General features: G+C 37.0%; 2 protein-coding genes and 1 pseudogene across 2 annotated transcripts in view; 1 reads left to right on the forward strand and 2 right to left on the reverse strand.

The window, feature by feature from the left end:
• LOC141522414 (Fanconi anemia group M protein-like) overlaps positions 1-20,315 on the reverse strand; it is a 141,099-nt gene that overhangs the window by 65,984 nt on the left and 54,800 nt on the right. The window contains exon 12 of the mRNA XM_074235849.1: positions 200-378. Coding sequence (XP_074091950.1) covers positions 200-378 — 179 coding nt within the window. The remainder of the gene's footprint in view (positions 1-199; positions 379-20,315) is intronic.
• LOC141522416 (Fanconi anemia group M protein-like) lies at positions 294-19,053 on the reverse strand. The gene is made up of 9 exons (XM_074235850.1): positions 18,479-19,053; positions 16,984-17,156; positions 14,548-14,625; positions 10,220-10,378; positions 7,144-7,272; positions 5,964-6,096; positions 5,351-5,479; positions 4,371-4,455; positions 294-378 (listed from the first exon to the last, which is right to left on the reverse strand). The coding sequence occupies exons 1-8, from the start codon at positions 19,011-19,013 to the stop codon at positions 4,391-4,393; spliced, it is 1,401 nt and encodes a 466-aa protein (XP_074091951.1). The 5' UTR covers positions 19,014-19,053; the 3' UTR covers positions 294-378; positions 4,371-4,390.
• LOC141520503 (small ribosomal subunit protein eS8 pseudogene) lies at positions 756-1,939 on the forward strand (annotated as a pseudogene).

The following is a 20,315-nucleotide window of genomic DNA, read 5'->3' on the forward strand; positions in this document are numbered from 1 at the left end:
TCTGAATATTTTCACTTAAAGAAATTCATTTTTAAATACATCTCAAAGTACTTCAAACACAGTTCTAATTTTATTTTCAAGTCTAATGTCAAAGCAAATTGCCCTAAGCTTAGAAATTTATTAATGATTCTATAAAGGACATAAGTGAAAAGAATCTCAAAATATTCATATTTCTTTCATATCAATAAATTTTGATTACCTCAAGTTGTTCTTTCTGTGTTAAACCTTTTGTGCTTTTTCCTGAAGCATGGCCAACAAAAGTCATAACTCTAATAGTTGGCTGGCGTTGGAGCATTTCTGCAATTTCTTGAACACTATCTCGAAATGATGAAAATATCATAACCCTGGTATCACATTTTTTTTCAGATGTATTTTGATCTATTTAACAGAAAATATATTTTGAAGACACATAAAAAAAGCACATGCAACTAAATATATTGGTTCAAAAGGCAAAGATATATAGCATTAATTCAAAATATTTCTTTCCAAAACACAACTGAGTCAGCCCACACCAAATACATCCAACGCGCAATTCACCTGTGGACCTCAAAGCCCATTTATGTAGTCTGGTTCACATAATCAAAAAATTAAAGAAAAGGTGAGTACATAAGCCAGCATTGCAACATCACAAACCAAATTATCCCTTAACTAACATAGCTCTACTTTTTCACATTACTAACACTATGGAGTCAGAAGAATTTTTTTAGCTTTTACAAAATACATGCATAATTAGGATTTTTATTTTAAAACATTATATGACTCATCATAATTGCAATAGACAATACTATTGTATGAAGCATTACTTGCTAATAGGACCTCTAGAATAGATTCCAAAATTTTAGAAAACACCATCTGCATTTCAGTATAATTGCTGCTCAGTTCTCAGTTGACATCAAAAGGTTGCCTGCAGGGGCAGCTAGGTGGCACAGTGGATAGAGCACTGGCCCTGGAGTCAGGAGTACTTGAGTTCAAATCAGGCCTCAGACACTTAATAATTAATTACCTAGCTATGTGGCCTTGGGCAAGCCACTTAACCCCATTTGCCTTGCAAAAACCTTAAAAAAAAAAAGAGAAAAGAACAGAAAAAAAATAACTTCTTCAAAGCTAAAAATAACTGTTGACTTTGTGAGGAATCAAAACACAATAAAACAGAACCAAAAGAGTGGAAAAACTAGAAGAAAATGTGAAATATCTCATTGAAAAAAACAACTGGGGGGGGGGGCAGCTAGGTGGTGCAGTGGATAAAGCACCGGCCCTGGAGTCAGGAGTACCTGGGTTCAAATCCGGTCTCAGACACTTAATATTACCTATCTGTATGGCCTTGGGCAAGCCACTTAACCCCATTTGCCTTGCAAAAAAAAAAAAACTAAGCTCTTTGCAGCTTGCACTAACCATGAGGATCTCCCAGGATAACTTGAACAGCACAAACAAGTGCAATCCAGACCACAAGAAGTTCAAGCCACCCACCCAGCAACACCAAAATCGGCCCCTGCCACATCCACACTATGCAAATCCAAGGAGGCAACAAAAATGGGTGCTGAAGCTTGACGTGGGCAGCTTCTCTTGGGGCTCCAAGTGCTGTACCTGAAAAACAAGGATTATCAATGTGGCCTACAATGCATCCCACAATGAGCAGGTCAGGACCAAGACACTGGTAAAGAATTGCATTGTGCTCATCAATAGCACCCAATACTGCCAGTGGTATGAGTCCCCACTATGCCCTTCTACTGGGCAGGAAAAAGGGAGCAAAGCTGACTCCTGAGGAGGAGGAAAGTTTAAATAAAAAGCACTCAAAGAAGATCCAGAACAAATATGAGGAGAGGAAGAAGAATGTGAAGATCAGCTCACTTCTGGAGGAGCATTTCCAGCAGGGCAAGCTCCTTGCCTGCATCGCATAAAGGCCAGGCCAGTGTGGCTACGCAGAAAGCTACATGCTTGAGGGCAAAGAACTTGAATTCTACCTAAGGAAGATCAAAGCCCTAAAAAAAAAAAGCCCTAAAGGGTAAATAAGCTCATAACTTGAACATTTCACTAAATAAATCCCCAGATTACTTGATTGAATAAAAAAACAACTGACCTAGAGAACAGATTCAGGAAAGTCAATTTAAAATTATTGGGATAACTTAAGTCATGATCAGGAAAAGAGCCTTGACTTCATTTTTAAAGAATTTCTACAGGAAAATTTTCCTGATATCCTAGAAGCAGAGGGCAAAATATAAATTGAGAGAATCCACCGATCTCCTCCAGAAAGAGATGCAAAAAAAACCCCACCCCACCCCCAGGAATATTATAGCCAAGTTCCAGTACTCTCAAGTCAAAAAGAAAATACTACAAGCAGCCAGAAAGAAACAATTCAAATTTTGTGGAGCTACAGTCAGGATCACACAGGAGTTAAGAGCATCCATATTAAGGGCTCATAGAGCTTGGAATGTAACATTCCAGAAGGCAAAAGAGCTTGGAACCAATAATCAACTACTCAGCAAAATTGACCTCTTTCAGGGGATAACATGGACTTTCAATGAAACAAGGGAATTTCAAATGTTCCTGTTGAAATGGCTAGAGCTGAATAGAAAGTTTGATCCTCAAGTACAGAACTCAGGTGAAGCATAGAGAGGATGGAAAAGAAGGGTAAAAATTATGAGGGATTTAATGATGATGAACTACATATACTCCTGTATGGGAAGATGATGCTGATAATACTCATATGAACCTTCTCATTTATTAGAACAGGTAGAAGGAGCTTTTATAGACAAAGCAAAGGAGAGAGTTGAATTTGAAGGAATAAAATATTGTAAAAATGGAATAATGGATGAAAAGGAAATGTACTGGGAGAAAGAGAAAGGAAAGATCGAACAGACTAAGATATTTCATGTAAAAGAGTCAAGAAATAGCTTTTGCAATGGAGTGGAAGGAAAGTGAGGGGGAGGGGCGTCCATTTCTTTAAATTAAAAAAAAAGAAATACAAAAAGATGAGGAAGAAGGGAAAGTAAAGGATGACTTGAAGGTAAACTGTGATAGCTGAAAAGGTGGTGGGACTCGAAATAAAATTTGGAAGGGAAATTTGGAATGGGATGAAATGCATTTTGGTCACATCAGTTCAAGCTATTGGAAAATTCAAATGGAAAGAAAAGGAAAATGCTAAATGTTGGAGAAAATATGGGAAAGCTGAGACACTAATGCACTGATAGGATGTAAAATAATCCAACTATTCTGGAGAGCAATCTTGAACTATGATCAAAGGGCTACAAAACCACATATACTCTTTGATCCAGCAATATCACTCCTAGATCTGTATCAAAAAAAAAGACTTATTTCTACAAAAATATTTTAGCAGCTCTTTTTGTGGTAGCAAAGAATTGGAAACTTGAGAGGATGCCCATCAAATGGGAAATGGCTAAACAAGCTATGGTTTATGATTGCAATGGAATACAGTTGTGCTAAAAGAAATAACAAGATGATTTCAGAATGACAAGAAATGATCCACAGCCAGCAAACAGAACCAGGATAACAATGTACATAGCAACAGCAATATTGTACTATGATCAACTATGAATGACTTATCCATTTTCAACAATATAATGATTCAACAATTCCAAAGAACTCCAGAGAAAAGAATTAATGGAGCTTGTATGCAGATCAAAACATACTATTTTTTTTTAGGCTTTTTGCAAGGCAATGGGGTTAAGTGGCTTACCCAAGGCCACACAGCTAGGTAATTATTAAGTGTCTGAGGCAGGATTTGTACCCAGGTACTCCTGACTCCAGGCCTAGTGCTCTATCCACTGCGCCACCTAGCTGCCCCTAAAACATACTATTTTTCACTTTGTTTTTTGGTCTGTGTTTTCTTTCACAGCATGATTAATATGGAAATGTTTTGCATGTATAACCTAAATCAAATTGCTTATTATCTCAGGAGGGGGAAAGGCAAGAAAGGAGACAATTTGAAAATCAAAATTCTTTTAAAATAAGTGTTAAAAATTATTACTACATATAACTGGGAAAAATAATATATTCAAAAGTCTTAAACATCTATTCAATTAGATTTAATACTGCCTTACTGACCTTGTTGGGACCAAATAAAATTTTACATGAACAAATTTGGAAACAGAAAGATACTACACAAATGCAAAGAGGTATTATTTTCATCATAAGCTTCTCTTGCTTTGAAGATAATGAATATGGGGGCAGTTAGGTAGCACAATGGGTAGAGGACCACCCTGACCAGTCCTGGAGTCAGGAGTACCTAAGTTCAAATCCAGTCTCAGACACTTAATAATTGCCTAGCTGTGTGACCTTGGCAAGTCAATCAACCTCACTGACATACATAAAATTTTTTTTTTAAAAAAAGAAGATAATGACTTACAACATACCTTTCCAGGTTCTGAAGTGTTCAACAACAACTTCTTCTAATTTTTTTTAACTTCGGATGGCTGTAGATAAATTCATCATTGTTTCCTAAATTTTTTTTAAAAAAGGATATCTGTAATTTCAAAAATCACATATATATACTTCAAAGTTCTTAAGGATTGATTGTTTTCAGAACTAATGACTAATGTGTTGAGATTTACTTAATTTGAAACATAATTTTGATATAGATATGTCATGCCTGCATGCTTTTAGAAACAAAAGTAAAAAACTGAAATTCAAGTTTTATTTTGAGAAACTTCAGGGAAAGTGTAGACCAGAAGACCTTTAAGGTGGCTTCCAACTCTTAAGATTCACTGAAATTATCAAATTCTAGTGAAAGATATGCAACACAAAGAGCACACAAACTAAAGGGAATAAGCAAATACAAACAATTTTGCATATCCTAAATATAACTTGAGCTTTAAAAATCAGTTTTGTTTTAGAAATAACTAGCTATAGCTCACTGTCTCTCGCTCCCTGCCAATTCCTTTTATGTGTTGTAACTTCTTTTAATAAATTTTTGTTTTATTTCCAAAAAAAAAAGAGAAATAACTAGCTATAAACAAGAAAAGTGTAAGCATTTAATAAGTCTATTGCAGGATAAAAATATGTAGTAAGATTGGTTAAAATTAAACATGATATAAAGAACATGTTAAATGAAGTTAGAAGACCTAATATTGAATGGTTTTATCATTTATTAACTACAGAATTATAAGCGAGTTACCTAATTTCTCTTTACTTTATTCATCTTTCATCTGTATAATGGGATTAAAAGTCCTGCCCTACTTACTTTACAGGGTCATTTAAAAGATTCAAACAAGATAATGCAAAAAGAAAATGTTCTGTAAATCACAAAAGAGTAACATGCAATGCAAGGAACTGTAAATGCTATTTTGAAACAAAAGAGATACAATTCAAAATAATAAAGATAAATTCTACAGACCTCTTTGGTTGGGATTCCCATCAACAATTCCTGAAGCTGTATTTCTATCTGAAAATATGTTTGCTAGTTGTTCAAAAAGTTTCATGAACTGTTCATTCCTGCTAAGTTCATTTTTGGTTCGAGTCAGTCCTTTTAAAAATAAGGAAAAGTATTTTTCCATATAAATTACAAATTTAATTAATGACTTCTAATTAATTTTTAAAAAAGCATAAAGTATTTATTGATCTAGAGCTGTGATTTTATTGGCATAAGGAGTCATGATGAGGAAACATCCTCTACCAAAGCAGATCTACAATTGCTAAATACTTGATAGTTTTAGAGAGTTGCCTGGGGCACTGAGAGATTAAGCAAGATTTGCCCAGGATGACACAGCTACTCTGATTCTAAACACTATGCCATGCTGTTTCTCAAAAAGTGTGAATTAAATTTTTTTTTAAGTTTTCATGCCCATATATCATTAATGAATAACTTGTTTTTTCTTGCAGATTTTATCAAAATCACCCATCACAGCATAATTAAATTATTTTGCTAGTGATAAAGTACTTTAGAATGTTTGTTTCTCTTAAATTATATATAAATAGCAAAAAGTTTAGATGGAAAATATTTTGTTTACCTTTAGTTCCATCCATAATCCCACAAAGGAAGATATAGAAGGATCTTATTCCCATTTGCTGCAGCAATTCATAACCATGATATAAACTAATGCATATAGCAAAATCTCCTTCAATGACACCTTGTTGTACACCCTAAGAAAACAATCAGTTATCAGGCTAACTGAAAGAAAATAAATTTGATCAGTACTACATAATCAAACTGTCATGACAACAGACAGAATATCAAAATCAAATGACTGATGAATAGAAATCTGGTGAATAAACTAAAATAGACTGAAAAAATTGTCATTAGATATAATGATTACGCAAGCACTGTTAACTGTGGAGCATTTCAGATGGATGAAGTCAAAAGTTAGACAATATGTGACTCTTATGAATGTCATCACGTAAGTTTGCAACATGGTGTTTCCTTAATATGTCACCATGAGGATTCTAATAAAATACAATATCTGTAAACTTGCTATTTTACTATCTTGACTATCAAATTTTTTAATACACTTTTAAATGAAATTTTAAGTGTTTCTTTGCTTAACATACCAACCAGGCACCAATGCATTGCATCCTCAATTTCAATTTCTTTAATATTCAGGAATTTTCAGAGACTGTGGTGTTACATGATTCATAGTCACATAGTACTGTTGCTTAAAAAGATGGGCCTTTGTTTCAGAAGCTAGGAGTCACTAAACACTTTGAAGTTTTCCACATGCAATACTTTCTATTCTCCTTCTGCTTGTTCAATTTTGAGATCAAAATGTGTATGTGGAATGTCTGTTTTTTATAATGTAAGTACTTTTCAGACTTTGCCCATCAGAATGTCTCCCTCTACAATCTATTACACATACACATGAGAAACAAAAAATATCCACACCCAGACTCATATTCAAAGGGACATGCTCTATATGCAGACTAAATATTTACTAGTACAAAATTGCCTAAAAGAAATAAAATCCAAGATCCCACTGTACATAATACATTGATTGTACAAAAACACCAATTTGATAACAAAAGAATTAAAATTTAACTGAACTAAAAAATTAATTCATTTTAGTTATTATCAGCATATTGTCAGTGTCTAAATCCTAATTCATTTACAGGTAATGTAATTTTTAAAGCAAAAATTCAATACACCTATACATTAACTTACATTGAGCACATATAGATGTATTTTTAAACACTTACCAGAACATGAGATGACTTTTTCCTAAAAAGATCTCTTGCTAAAATTAACTGATATTTTGTAAGATTGGGTATATCCTGTCGTATCAGAACATTAACTCTAATCAAGCGACTAGCAAATGCTTCTAAAACCTGGAGATTAAAAAAAAATTACATAAAGATATTTGCTAAATATAGCAGGCATATTCAGACCTCATTTTCATATATGTTCACTAATTTCCTTACACTTGACATTGGTTCAATTTAAGTGTAAAATACAATTAAAACATTTAAGATTTTCAAATAAACACAAAAAAACAAAGTGGCCATAGAAATTAGATACAATAGAAAAGCATAAGAATTTTGGTACTAGCATATTAAACTTATCATAAACTTAAATTAAAAAAAACTGCTTTTTTAACTTCCGCATTACTATGAGGACATCATCATCTTTCAATCACCCATGCTTGCAACCGAGGTGTCATATTTAACTCTCACCTCACTACAACCCCTTATCTAATCAATTGTCAAATCATGACAAATTTCTACCTTTGTAACATCTCTCATAGATGTACCCTTCTCTCCTCTATGCCATCACATTAATACAGGTCTTCATCCTTTTTTTGTTTTTGGCAAGGCAATGGGGTTAAGTGGCTTGCCCAAGGCCACACAGCTAGGTAATTATTAAGTGTCTGAGGTCGAATTTGAACTTAGGTATTCCTGACTCCAGGGCCAGTGCTCTATCCACTACACCACTTAGCCATTCTTAACTGTCAAATTAATCTTCCTAAATGCAGATCTGACTTGTGTCCCCACCCCCTTTCAAATGACCATGTCAATCAACTCCAGTGGCTTCCTATCACCTCTAGAAATAAATATAAAATTTACTGCTTGGTCCCTCCAACCCATCCAACTTTCTTAAACCTTATTCCAGGAGCGGCTAGGTACCTGGGTTCAAATTCTGTCTCAGACACTTAATAATTACCTAGCTGTGTGGCCTTGGGCAAGCCACTTAACCACATTTGCCTTGCAAAAAAACCCAAAAATAACAAAAAAACCTAAAAAAACAAAACAAAACACCTTATTCCACACCACTTTCTCTGTATTCCATTGGCCCTCTGGCTCTTCTTGCACAAGAAATTACATTACCAGTCTCCAGTTATTTTCAGTGATTGGAATACACTCTCTCCTTCACTCTACCTATCTTCAAGTCTCAGCTAAAATTCTAACTTCAATGAGAAGTCTTCCCCAATTGCCCTTTAATGTGATTCCCTCTGCTGACAATTTCTGAATTATCATACATGTGTGTATACATACACATTCATGTACCTACATGTAGGTATATATACAGATATGTAACAGGTTTATTTATTGTTTTCATTTTGCAAGAACTACTTATCTTTGCCTTTCTACCTTTGATATTTAGTACAGTTCATGGTCACACAATAGGTGCTTAAGTGATGTTTATTAGGAGACACAACATTTTCATACGTTCTCTTTTTTTTATTTTATCTATGAAAAAGTTCTTGCAGAGGCACCTGCAACCCAAAGGTCATAGGTCTTGACCAGAACCAGGCTCCAGCACATTCTTCTGGTAATATATATGAATTAGACCTAAAACCACTATTCTCTGTAATTAATAAAGGTGACTCCAGACTGTAATAAGTAATCAATAAAAATTTAGGAGGATTAATCCTTTTCTTCTCATCTTCTCTTGTCCTTGGTCCCACTCCAAACCTTCGGGAACTACTGTTCTGTAGTGAACAAACTCCCTTTCATCCTGGACCTCTCTATCACTATCTTTGGTACTCACTGGGACCTAACTCCCCTCTAATAATACAGAATGCCTGGCCATCCTTTCCAGAACTAGCTATACTTTTACTCACCCTTACTGATCCCTGAAGGAGATTCTAGATACTCATTACTCCCCATCATTACTTCCAGACTCAATCTTTGCTTCCTTCACTCAATAATCTGTTGAAGTATGTACAATTAAATTTTCTAACCAATCAAAATTATGGTAGTTGTAGAATACTAAGCCCCCAGGTCATTCTCTTTCCTTTCTAAAGGACTTCAGCACTTCCACATAAAAATTCCCTTTTCCAATGAAGTTAAAATTGTAAAGATGTCAAAAAAAAAATGACAATTTTTGGAGGGGTTTCAACAGTGCAAGCACATTAACGTACTAAAGGAGTCAAGAAATTCCAGTCTCTTTAGAATTTTGACCTCTACTCCAAAAATCTCTAATATACATACACACACACACACACACACACACACACACACAACACATGTACTAAATAAAGATAAAAGAAAAAAAATATTTTATAGCACTATTTTTTTCTCTTAGCAAAGTACTGGGAACAAAGTGAATGCCCACCAATTTGGAAATGGATAAAAAAATCATGGCATTTGGGTGTAACAGAATAATATAATATTATAAGAAATGACAAATTAGAATTCAAAGAAACCCAGAAAGACTTGTATGACTGATGCTGAATGAAGTAAGTAGAAGCAAGACAACAATTTCTTTTTGTTTTGTTTTGTTTTGTTTTGGGGGGGTTAAGTGAGTTGCCAAAGGTCATACAGCTAGGCAATTATTAAGTGTCTGAGGCCGGATTTGAACTCTGGTACTCCTGACTTCAGGGGCCAGCACTCTATCCATTGCACCACCATGCTGCCCCCAAGACAACAATTTCAATGATGACAATAATATAATTCAAAAGTGCTTTCATTTACACCAGAAATCTGATCAATATGAAGACCAATCATGTCTGGAAAGACAGATAACTAGAATTAAAAGTCTGAAGTATAAATCTATTTGACATTGATTTTTTTATTTGTTTAATTATACTTATCTTTGACAAGTTAAGGTCTCTATGAATTTTGCGAGACATGACAAAGATTAAACAGAAGAAAAAGAAGTTAGGAAAAATAAAAAAAAAAATAAGTAATGTTATTTGTATATTGGAATGTGTTTGTTAATCATTTTTAAATCTTGCATTTTTTTCCAAAGTCAAACAGTAAATAAAAAAACCAGTGAAAAATGCCACGTAACAGAAATTTAGGAATTTAACAGCCACAAAAAAAAGTCACTTACCTGTATATATGTATTCTGAATTGTAACAAGTTCTTCTCCTAGGGGAACTACAAGTTTTTCAATTCGTCTTTCATGAGTGAATGGCAAAATATCTGAAGAGTCTTCAGAGCGAAGCTCTATCTGCCCAACTAGTAGGTTTGAAACAACCTGTTGCACAGCCTATATACAATATTAACAATAAAAAAATCACAACTCCATGAGACTTGAGTTGAGACTGGATTTATTACAAGAAAAATGAACATGCATGTAGAACTCCTGTACCAAGTATTGAAGGAGTTCATAATGGAAACAGAAGCTTACATATTCCTGAGTTGGAACAAGGTGGGGAAAAGTGGAAGACAATACTTCTCAAATGGATGTGACATGAAAGAAGGGAGCAGTAGGGGTAAGGAAAGAAGTAATCACATGCTGAGTGGAAGAAGAAAGGTGAAAGGGAGGTGAACATGCTTAAATAGGATGCCAAAAGCAGCCTTCTTTTCCCTTGATAACTGCTAAACTATGAAGATGTGATGGTTTGCTTATCCATAAGGGTCCTAGGTACACAGTTTATCAGACTGGTGTGAACTGTTTGATGTTGGTTTTATAGCTGGTTCAACTCTCAAGGTCACACTGTGAGAGTACAACTAAGGGTGCAAGTAACAAATTATGACAGCTGGGGGAAGAGGGGTGGCTACCCCAAGTCCACTGTCTCTGAAAAATAAGGCAATTCAAGAAAACAAGGTGTGTTAAAAAAAAAAAAACACCTGACAAGAACACAGAGGCCTTAGACTCTTCAGAGGAGTGATGATTTTGATTCCAGATTTGAGCATCTGGAAAATAGCCTCCAGACCATCCAGACGGCAACTTCTCAACAGATGAAAACTCTGGAATCTCTTCTTTCCAAGAGTGAAGATCATGACCAACAGCTGGCCAGTCTCCAGGAGCACCTTGAAGGCATCACAGCCTCCCATGGACTGCTGGATGTGGATAAAGATGGCCTTGAGAGTACCGTGAGAAGCCTGGGGGAGTCTCAGCTCTCCCTCTACAACGATGTGGAGGACCTGAAGAGAAGCGTGAGTGAGCTTCCCAGTGCCGTGGACTCTCTTGAGAAGGTGCGGAAACAGGTCCACACTCTGCTTGAAAAAGACCAGGAGGACAGTTCTCTCCCACCTAACTATCTAGAAAAACTGGCATCCCTGGATGACTTAAAGTCCTCCTTAAACCAACTGGAATCAGACCTCAAAATGGTTAGGACTGCTGTGGACAGTCTGGTCGCTTACTCAGTGAAAACTGAAACCAATGAGAATAATTTAGAGGCCACAAAAAGTTTATTGGATGACCTGAGGAGTGATCTGGATCGACTATTTGTGAAAGTTGAGAAAATTCATGAAAAAATCTAAACGAGTTATCGATGCTGGTGTGGAATTTCAAAGTCCCCCCCTTCCCACCCCACCCCCATCTCTCATATCCCTTTTTGTAAGGAGCAATAGGCACTCATGGAAGCCCCTGGGCATTTTCCGATGACCCCTTGCCAACATGTTTGATTTATTTGCCATTCGTAGGCTATACTTATGAAAACAGGGCTATGATTGCTTCATTATTTTGTATTGACTTTTAGCTTTCTCCTTGAAGGGCCCCCATCTTCAGGATTCCAAGGTTTCTTCTAAAAAGATTTTTCAAACCTCACAGAAGGTCGAGAATGATTTCAGGTGACAATAAACAGGAACAGATTAGCATTATTAGCCTCAAAGGACCATCTTGGCCACCATTTTTTTTACTCAAGTCATAAAAAAAAGAATGCTAAATTAAAATTGTCCTTAAGGAAAATAAATTTGGTTTTTTGGTTTGATTTTTTTTTTAATGGGCATGAGGGAAGGCCCAAGTTTTCCATGAGATGTCAGTCACTTATAGTCTTCCACTTTTAAACTAGCTGGAAACCAGAAACATCAGCACAATTTAGGGGGAAAAAATTATTACAATTCCTAGTTTTTGGGGGTTTTTTTAAACTACTTTACCTCCCATAGGTGCTTTCTCATAGTTTCTCTTTCATCCCTATTCTTCCCACCCCCATTCTATATATCCTCTAGTGATATCAAAGGTAACTATGCAAGACTCAGAAGGCTTCCAATGCCAAGATGGAGCAGGAGCAGCACAGAGGAATGGGCGATCCCTCAGGTATGCAGACCAAATGTCTATAACCTATTTTTTTTAAAGTTTTTTTTAAAAAATGATACTCTTGGGGATCTGCTAACAGTGGATTCCTTGTCTGTCAATGGGGAAAAAAAGTATGCACTGCATTTCATGTCATTGTTTGCTCTGTCCCCGAGCTGCCCTATTCCTGACAGTCTGTCCTGTCCTGTCCTTCCTTAAAGCCATTTTGTTTTTCCTCCATTGGGAGTAATTTCAGATGTTCGTTTAGTTGACTGTGAATGAACTGTATGGCTTCTTTACAGTATTTTTAATTCTTATTAAACACTTTGGAGCTTTGTAAAAAAAAAAAAAAACACCTGAAAAGAGTTACAAGACTTGATGCTGAGTGAAATGAGCAAAACATTGCACATGCAGAATATTGTAACATTGCACAATGATCAACTATGATAGACTTAACTCTTCCCAGTAGTACAATGATCAAAGACAATTTAAAAAGACTTGCTGATGGAAATACTATTAACATCCAAAGAACTGATGAAGTCTGAATGCAGATCAAAATATTCTATTTTCCCTTTTTTTGTTTTTCTTTCTAGTGATTTTTATTTTTCTCTTTTGTTCTGATTCTTCTCTCAAAACATGATCAATATGAAAATATGATTGTACATATGTAATTTGTATCAGGCTGCTTGCTATCTTAATGAGAGAAGAGAGGAAGGGAGGAAGAGAAAAAATTTGGAACTCAAAATCTTATAAAAATTAATTTTGAAAATTATCTTTACATGTAATTGGGAAAAAATAAAATATTATTAATTAGAAAAAATTATAGCCAGATTAAAAATGTTTTTAGAAGATTGATATGGGACAGCTAGGTGGACAGAGCACTGGCCCTGGGGTCAGGAGTACCTGAGTTCAAATCTGGCCTCAGACACTTAATAATTACCTAGCTGTGTGGCCTTGGGCAAGCCACTTAACCCCATTGCCTTGCAAAAACCTAAAAAAAAAAAAAGAAATTGATATCACTATCAGAAATCCAAAATGGTTTTTCAAAACACTGAAATTTCTCACTTTTAGAATGCTGATGAGCTTACCCACCCTAAGTATCAGCTATCAAATCTGTAAAAGTATACCAAATTGATAAGTTGATTGCTTATGATAAACTATTTTTATTCATCTATCTGTTTCCACCTTTGTTTCAAGGAATGGCTAGATGGAAAGAGGAAAAGATTATAGAATCACAGATTTAGATTAGATCTGGAAGGAATCTCCAGTCTTTTAGACTAATCCCTTCATTTTACTAATAAGAAAACAAGTCTAAATAGGTTAAGTGACTTTCAAGGTAACATTCAAATCCAGGTCCTTTGACTAGAGTGATAGAGTTCTTTCAACTATAGCATGTTGCCTCCTTGGATACAGTAGTTTATGAAAGTGATACAAAACCACAATTTATCAATAAAATATGATTTTAAAATAATTTGCCAGAAAAGGCATATTATAGAGGCAGACTTCCCCAGGGCATCCTTAATGGAGGAGGAGAGAATGGAAAGGATAGGGGATGGGGGGAAAAAATGAAAAGCAATGATAAAAATTATGAGATTGTGGGGGGGGTACAATCCCTATAACTCCAACCGACAGAAAATGCAGCACAAAAATTATTTAAGGCTATGTACTTAGGTCAGATTTGAGATGATGCAACAGGTACAAAGCTGACATTACTATAACTATCTAAAACATTTTGTTGTGTTAAATTTTAAACAGTTAAATAATATCTCTTCCTGGCATATAAATGCATAATAAACTAAGTGAAGAGACAAAACCCTCAAAAAAGGATGAATTAAAAAACTATTATTCTGGGTGAAAAGTTACCAACTCAGAGAAGTTAGGGAATGTTTCATGAAATACAGTATTTTTAAAAGCAAAGATAACTTTCAAGGCAGGGGCTCAGTCATCAATAAAATAATTTAAATATTAACCTTTTAAAATAGAAATGGCAGAAGCAAAAAATTAATTGGCTATGAAAAAGGCTAGATTTACTCATGGGTATTGCAACAAATTATTAAGGGAAATTAGAGATGTAATGAAATGTTTCTGTAATAATCATGTCCATCTATATGTTCCCTGGTGCCACTATTAAAGGTTGGATGAATCATAAATGGCAATTCTCATGTATTTATTAAATGGAAAAAAAAAATCACACTTACCTTTATGTCACTGCCAGGTGTGGCACTGAGAGCCAATATTCTAAAGTGTTTTGTATATTTAATTAGTTCCCTTACCACCTGAAAAAAATATTTTGAGTATATGTAATTAAGCAAACATTAAAAAAAAACTTTGTAAATAATATTTTAGGAATATGTAGTCTTTCATTAAAATGTCATGATGATATAGTAGGTTAATGTCATACATACATTAATAATCAAATCCATACCTATTATTCAAATCTTATTCTTGACCCTTGATTATGGCTTTCACTTTTGAGAAAGTGTTTCTGCCAAATATTTTTTTAAAACACTTTTTCTTATCACATTCATGTTTTTCTAAATATTGACACAAGTACTACCACTGGTTTTCCAAAGAATGTGTTTCTTTTGGGACACTCTAGGATACATGAGAAAATTACACTGAATTGTTTGAGCTTTTAAAGGTAAAAAGTAAATTCTAATATCAGAGTTCCTTTTTATTTACAAGATTTAATTTTTGAAAAAAAACAAAAATTAACATCCTATATTTAGATCCACTGGCACGGATGTCAAAACACTATCAATTCCAGAAAATAATCAAAGAATTTAAATACAAACCACCCTAAATTTCTGTTCTCATTGCTTAATTTGAAGTGTGGAAGTTAATGCAGTGAATCTAGATTATTAAAGGTTGTCATAACTGCAGAATATAAGCTCTGTTATATCCTACTAAACTGGAAAGACTGAGTATGAATGGGATGGAGTATGGATTACAAAACTGTTATATGAGGATCAATCTAACTAAATTTTAAGGTTCATTATCACGTTGGCAGAACAGTAATTAATTTTTCAACCATAACTCTCAAATACCAGATACTAAGTCAGAAAAGGTTGCTATACTTATCAGACACTACACTGATGAAATCACAAGTCTCTTAAGTATTTAAATAAGAAGTAAAATATGAAAATGTCAGCTTGTCAAATACACATTCTTTTAAAATGATGCCTAAAAAACAAACTGAACTCAGTTTAAGGATCAAAGTACAATTCTTAATATATTTCTTAATAAACATATATTTCTAAATAAATGGTCTGATCTCAGCAGCAGCTATTCAGATCATATTTATTCTCACAACTTAAAATTCCTTAAAAAAAAAGTACTTAAAAACCTTAAATAGAAATGACCACACTTATCAAATTTCAGAGTCCCTCTAGACAAACCTTCAGAGATCATGGGCCTTAAGCAAGGAGCTTATAAACTGTAAATTTAAAAAGCAAGGTAAACTCTTTTTGTCCTTCCATTCATTTTCTTTTTCTTCTTCTCTGCAAGTCCTTTCAAACTCATTCTGCTTTTTAATCTCATCTATACATTGATGTCAATTGTTTTTGGAAAGCTATACCAAAAAGTATTAAGTTCAGAACTCATATCATAAAATGAGTATTTTAAATGCAATTGAAAAGTCATTTTTAATAATCAATTTTTACTCAAAATTAAGTAGATTTAATAACTGCTTATGATTTTTTAAAAATAGGGGGGTTTTTTGCTCTTCGTTTTCATTTTCTTTTTCTTTTCTTTTTTTTTTAAAGGATTTTACAAGGCAAATGGGATTAAGTGGCTTGCCCAAAGTCACACAGCTAGGTAATTGTTAAGTATCTGAGGCTGGATTTGAACTCAGGTACTCCTGACTCCAGGGCTGGTGCTCTATCCACTGCACCACCAAGCCACCCCTGCCCTTCAATTTCTAAGAAGACCACAACATCAGGGAGACGATACCATGACAAGCCAATGATTTGGATTTGAGTGAGGGGGTGCTGTGCTAAGTCACCAGTCTCACTTTCTCCTCCAGAGTCATCTGGGTCTGGTGGCCAGATATGAATCAGGGCACCTGGAGATGAACCTGGATGTGAGGCAATCAGGTCCAAGGTCATACAGCTAGTAAGAGTCAAGTGTCTGAGGCAGGATTCTAACCCCTGCCCTCCTTAGAGCACTGACCTTGGAGTCAGGAGGACAAGAGTGCTATTAGGAATTCCACTGATTACTATGTGTCAGTTCTATCTTAATAAAAATCTGCAAAGAAGAGAAATTAAGACACAAAATCTCCAAGCATGATCATCTATTACTAAGACTAGCAATTGCCAATAAGTAAGATTCCTAAAGCCCCTCAGTGACCAAGAAAATAATGGCAATCCCTGCTCTCAGAGTTTATATATTATAATGTTAAAGATATAATATTGGATTGGTATTGGACTGGAAAGTCCCAAAGACAGTAAGTAAAAACAATAGAGTAGTCAATAAATACATACTTTCCAAATATTAGAAATGACTACAGTTTCAGAGAAAAAGGGGAGAATGAGGGTGAATGGGTAAGACTGGACCAAATGTGTCCATATTTCTATCTACTATGCCATGCTACCTCTCTGATGGTGATGACCCCAAAATACTAACAGAATCATTACCTGGCAATAAGCATAGTTTCCAAGAGCTTTATGAGCTTCATCAATAACAAGACACTTAATTTTAACAGCAGGACAGACTCCACGAGAAAGGTCATTTATCATGACTTGAGGAGTGAGAAAAAGAACTCTTTTATTGTGCCATATTTCCTTCCTGATGAAAGCTTGGGTACAACCTGCAAAAATAAGAACAAGATTTTAAATTGTTACACTTAATAAAATATGGAGGAGAAATGATCCATTTTTCATAAGGATTTTTTCTTTACTAACTGACTTTCAACTTAATTCAAGATCTCAAAGCTCCACCTCAGAGCCTAATTGTCAAAGTAGATGTTCCATAAGAGGAGAAAAGACTTGATAAGAATGACATTAAAAGGAATGACAAAGGAAAAAAGTCTAAAAGTTAATTTTCATTCAAACATATGGTGAATGGAAATCTAGTCACAACATAGGATCAGCTTAATAGCTGACCAAAACAAATCTAAGGTAAGGTCATAATCTCTTCTAGGCATCCTAGAGTGTAGGTTTGGTTTTCTGAGGCAGAAATAAGACCTCCCCATTCCCACTCACCACCATCACCACTCTATAGCTATAGATCCAATTTTCTTCTGGATCTTCCCTTTAAACTCCTGTGTGGACTTGAGCCAGTAACTTTACCTCACAATCTTTTATTCATATCTGTATTGTAGGTAAGGAAGCAGTAAGGAGCTAGTGAATTAAGGGAAGATACTATATCTATACATCTATATAGTCAGCTACTATGACACGTCAGGGATCTTTCTAGTTCCCCCTGAATGCTAGTGCATTCCCTCTAAGATTATCTTAATTTATCCTGTAAGGTTCTCTTTTGAACATGGTTGTCTGCTTATCATCTCTCCACTTAGATACCAAGCTCCTGGAGGGCAGGGGCTGTTTGTTGCCAAGCTCTGTATCCCTGGGGCTTGGCAAAGTGCCCAGTCCTGCTTTTTAAAAGGTTGACTGAATGAATCAAGTAGGGGCTTAAGATATAATTGAGTGGGAGGCTAGGTGGCGTACTGGATAAGGCACCGGCCTTGAAGTCAGGAGTATCTGGGTTCAAATCCGAACTCAGACACTTAATAATTACCTAGCTGTGTGGCCTTGGGCAAGCCACTTTTGCTCTGCAAAAACCTTTAAAAAAAACAAAAAGATATAGCTGAGTGTATCTGGAACACAAGGAAGGCTAACCTCGGCAGAGGGGTGAGGCCAACAAAGGCAGCATTTTGTTGTGCTGAAAAAAAGCCTAGCATACTTCTTGTTTCTAGAGACATTTAGAATAAAAATCCCAGGGAGCCTTGCTTCTTTTTTGGTTTGTTTTTTTAGGTTTTTTGCAAGACAATGGGTTAAGTGGCTTGCTCAAAGCCACACAGCTAGGTCTGAGGGCACATTTGAACTCAGGCCCTCCTGACTCCAGAAGAGCAGCATTTTGGTAACAACAGGAGCGATTTCTGCAGTGACCGGCCCCAGCCCTCCTGGGTACCTGTCATCTCGGCCATGTGGCGCTGAGGGATGCCCATCACCCGGGAGCAGGCCTCGATCTGCTGTGCGACCAGGGGCTTGGTGGGGGCCATGAAGACCACCTTGCCGGAGGGGAACCAGCGGTAGAAGTTGTACATGACGACGGCGGCGATGAAGGTCTTCCCCAGCCCCGTGGGCAGGCACACCAGGGTGTTGCAGAGGAGAGCGGCCTCCGAGATGCGCAGCTGGTAGTCCCTGACCGGGAAGTTGGTGGGATAGATCCACAGGGCCCCCGCCGCGGGGCAGAAGCCGCCGTCGTCCGGGGGCCCGGGGCAGGCCGGCTGGCCGCCGTCCCCGGAACGCCGCTCCGCCTCGTACGCGGCCACCAGCAGCACGTCGTCGTCCGGCTCCGGCCCCTCCACCCGCGGGGCAGCGGCCCCCAAGTCGGGGAGGCCCCGCGGCCTCCCGGCTCCGCAGCCGCCCCCGGAAGAGGAACGAATCGAGCGCGTGACCCTGGAGCCCCATGTCTGGAAGAGGGTCCTCGGGCGGCCGCTCATGTCGACGAAGCTACATGGCTCGACGCAGGCTCGGGGCGGCGGCCGGGGGATCAGCAGGTGCTCGGGGAGCGCGGCCTCACGGAGCGGAAAGCGAGGGAGCCGCGGCCCCGGCCGGCCGGCCGACACTCAAAAGTGCCGCGGCACGCAGGGCCTCCGCCGTGCCATTGGTCCGCGTCCCGAAACCCCGCCTCTGAGCGACGGCACGTGACGCAGGCGCACAGCCGCGCGTCCGGGCCCCGCCCCGGAGCTTCCCCCGGAGCTTCCCCCGGAGCTTGCCCTTTAACATTGGCCTGTCAATCATACGATGCCGGGACTTACGGGGCTATGATTAGCATACTGAACAGCACTGATCGTCTCCCTCCTAAAGTGCCTCTGTAATTGGAAGGTTTCATGGAAACTGAAGAGTTCTTTCTTTCTTTCTTTCTTTCTTTCTTTCTTTCTTTCTTTCTTTCTTTCTTTCTTTCTTTCTTTCTTTCTGCAAGGCAGTGGGGTTGAGTGGCTTGCCCAAGGCCACACAGCTAGGTCATTATCAAGTGTCTGAGGTTGGATTTGAACTCAGGTACTCCTGACTTTATCCACTGTGCCACCTAACCGCCCCCCAAAACTGAAGTTTTGATAAAAAAGGATGAATGCATCTTCTACCCCTACAATCACTGTTGGCAGACACACACACACACACACACACACACACACACACACACACACAGCCTAAACTAGAAATGACTCTTATTTTCTCTAGCATAAATATATTTACAAAGTTTTACCTGTATTTAAATTTGAAATCTTAAAACAATCCTCTGAGGAGCAGCTAGGTGGCACAGTGGATAGAGCACCAGCCCTGGAGTCAGGAGAACCTGAGTTCAAATCCTGCCTCAGAGACTTGATAATGACCTAGCTGTGTGGCCTTGGGCAAGCCACTTAACCCATTGCCTTGCAAAAAAAAAAAAAACAAAAACAAAAACAAAAAAAACAATCCTCTGAAGAATAGCCAATTTGCAGATAAAGAAACAGGTTGACAGAAGTTAAGTGACTTGCCAAGGTTCATCAAGCTCACATAGCTAACATATAAACCTGTCCTGTGCTCACAGAAAAACCTGATGGACTGAAACTTTTTATTTCATTAAATTATTTCATTAAAGATTTCCCAAGGTTTCCCTCAGAAACCTTCCTCTCTACTTTTCCCATTTAATTTCATTCCCCTTCCTAAACTCTATTCCAGTGGCATTGGTGGAGCTAGTAATACAGAACATTCCATCTCCTGCTTTTATGCCTATGAATAATGGATGAGTGGTTTCCAAAATT

Source organism: Macrotis lagotis, chromosome 4 (genome assembly GCF_037893015.1).
Source record: "Macrotis lagotis isolate mMagLag1 chromosome 4, bilby.v1.9.chrom.fasta, whole genome shotgun sequence".
Lineage (NCBI taxonomy): Eukaryota > Metazoa > Chordata > Mammalia > Peramelemorphia > Peramelidae > Macrotis > Macrotis lagotis.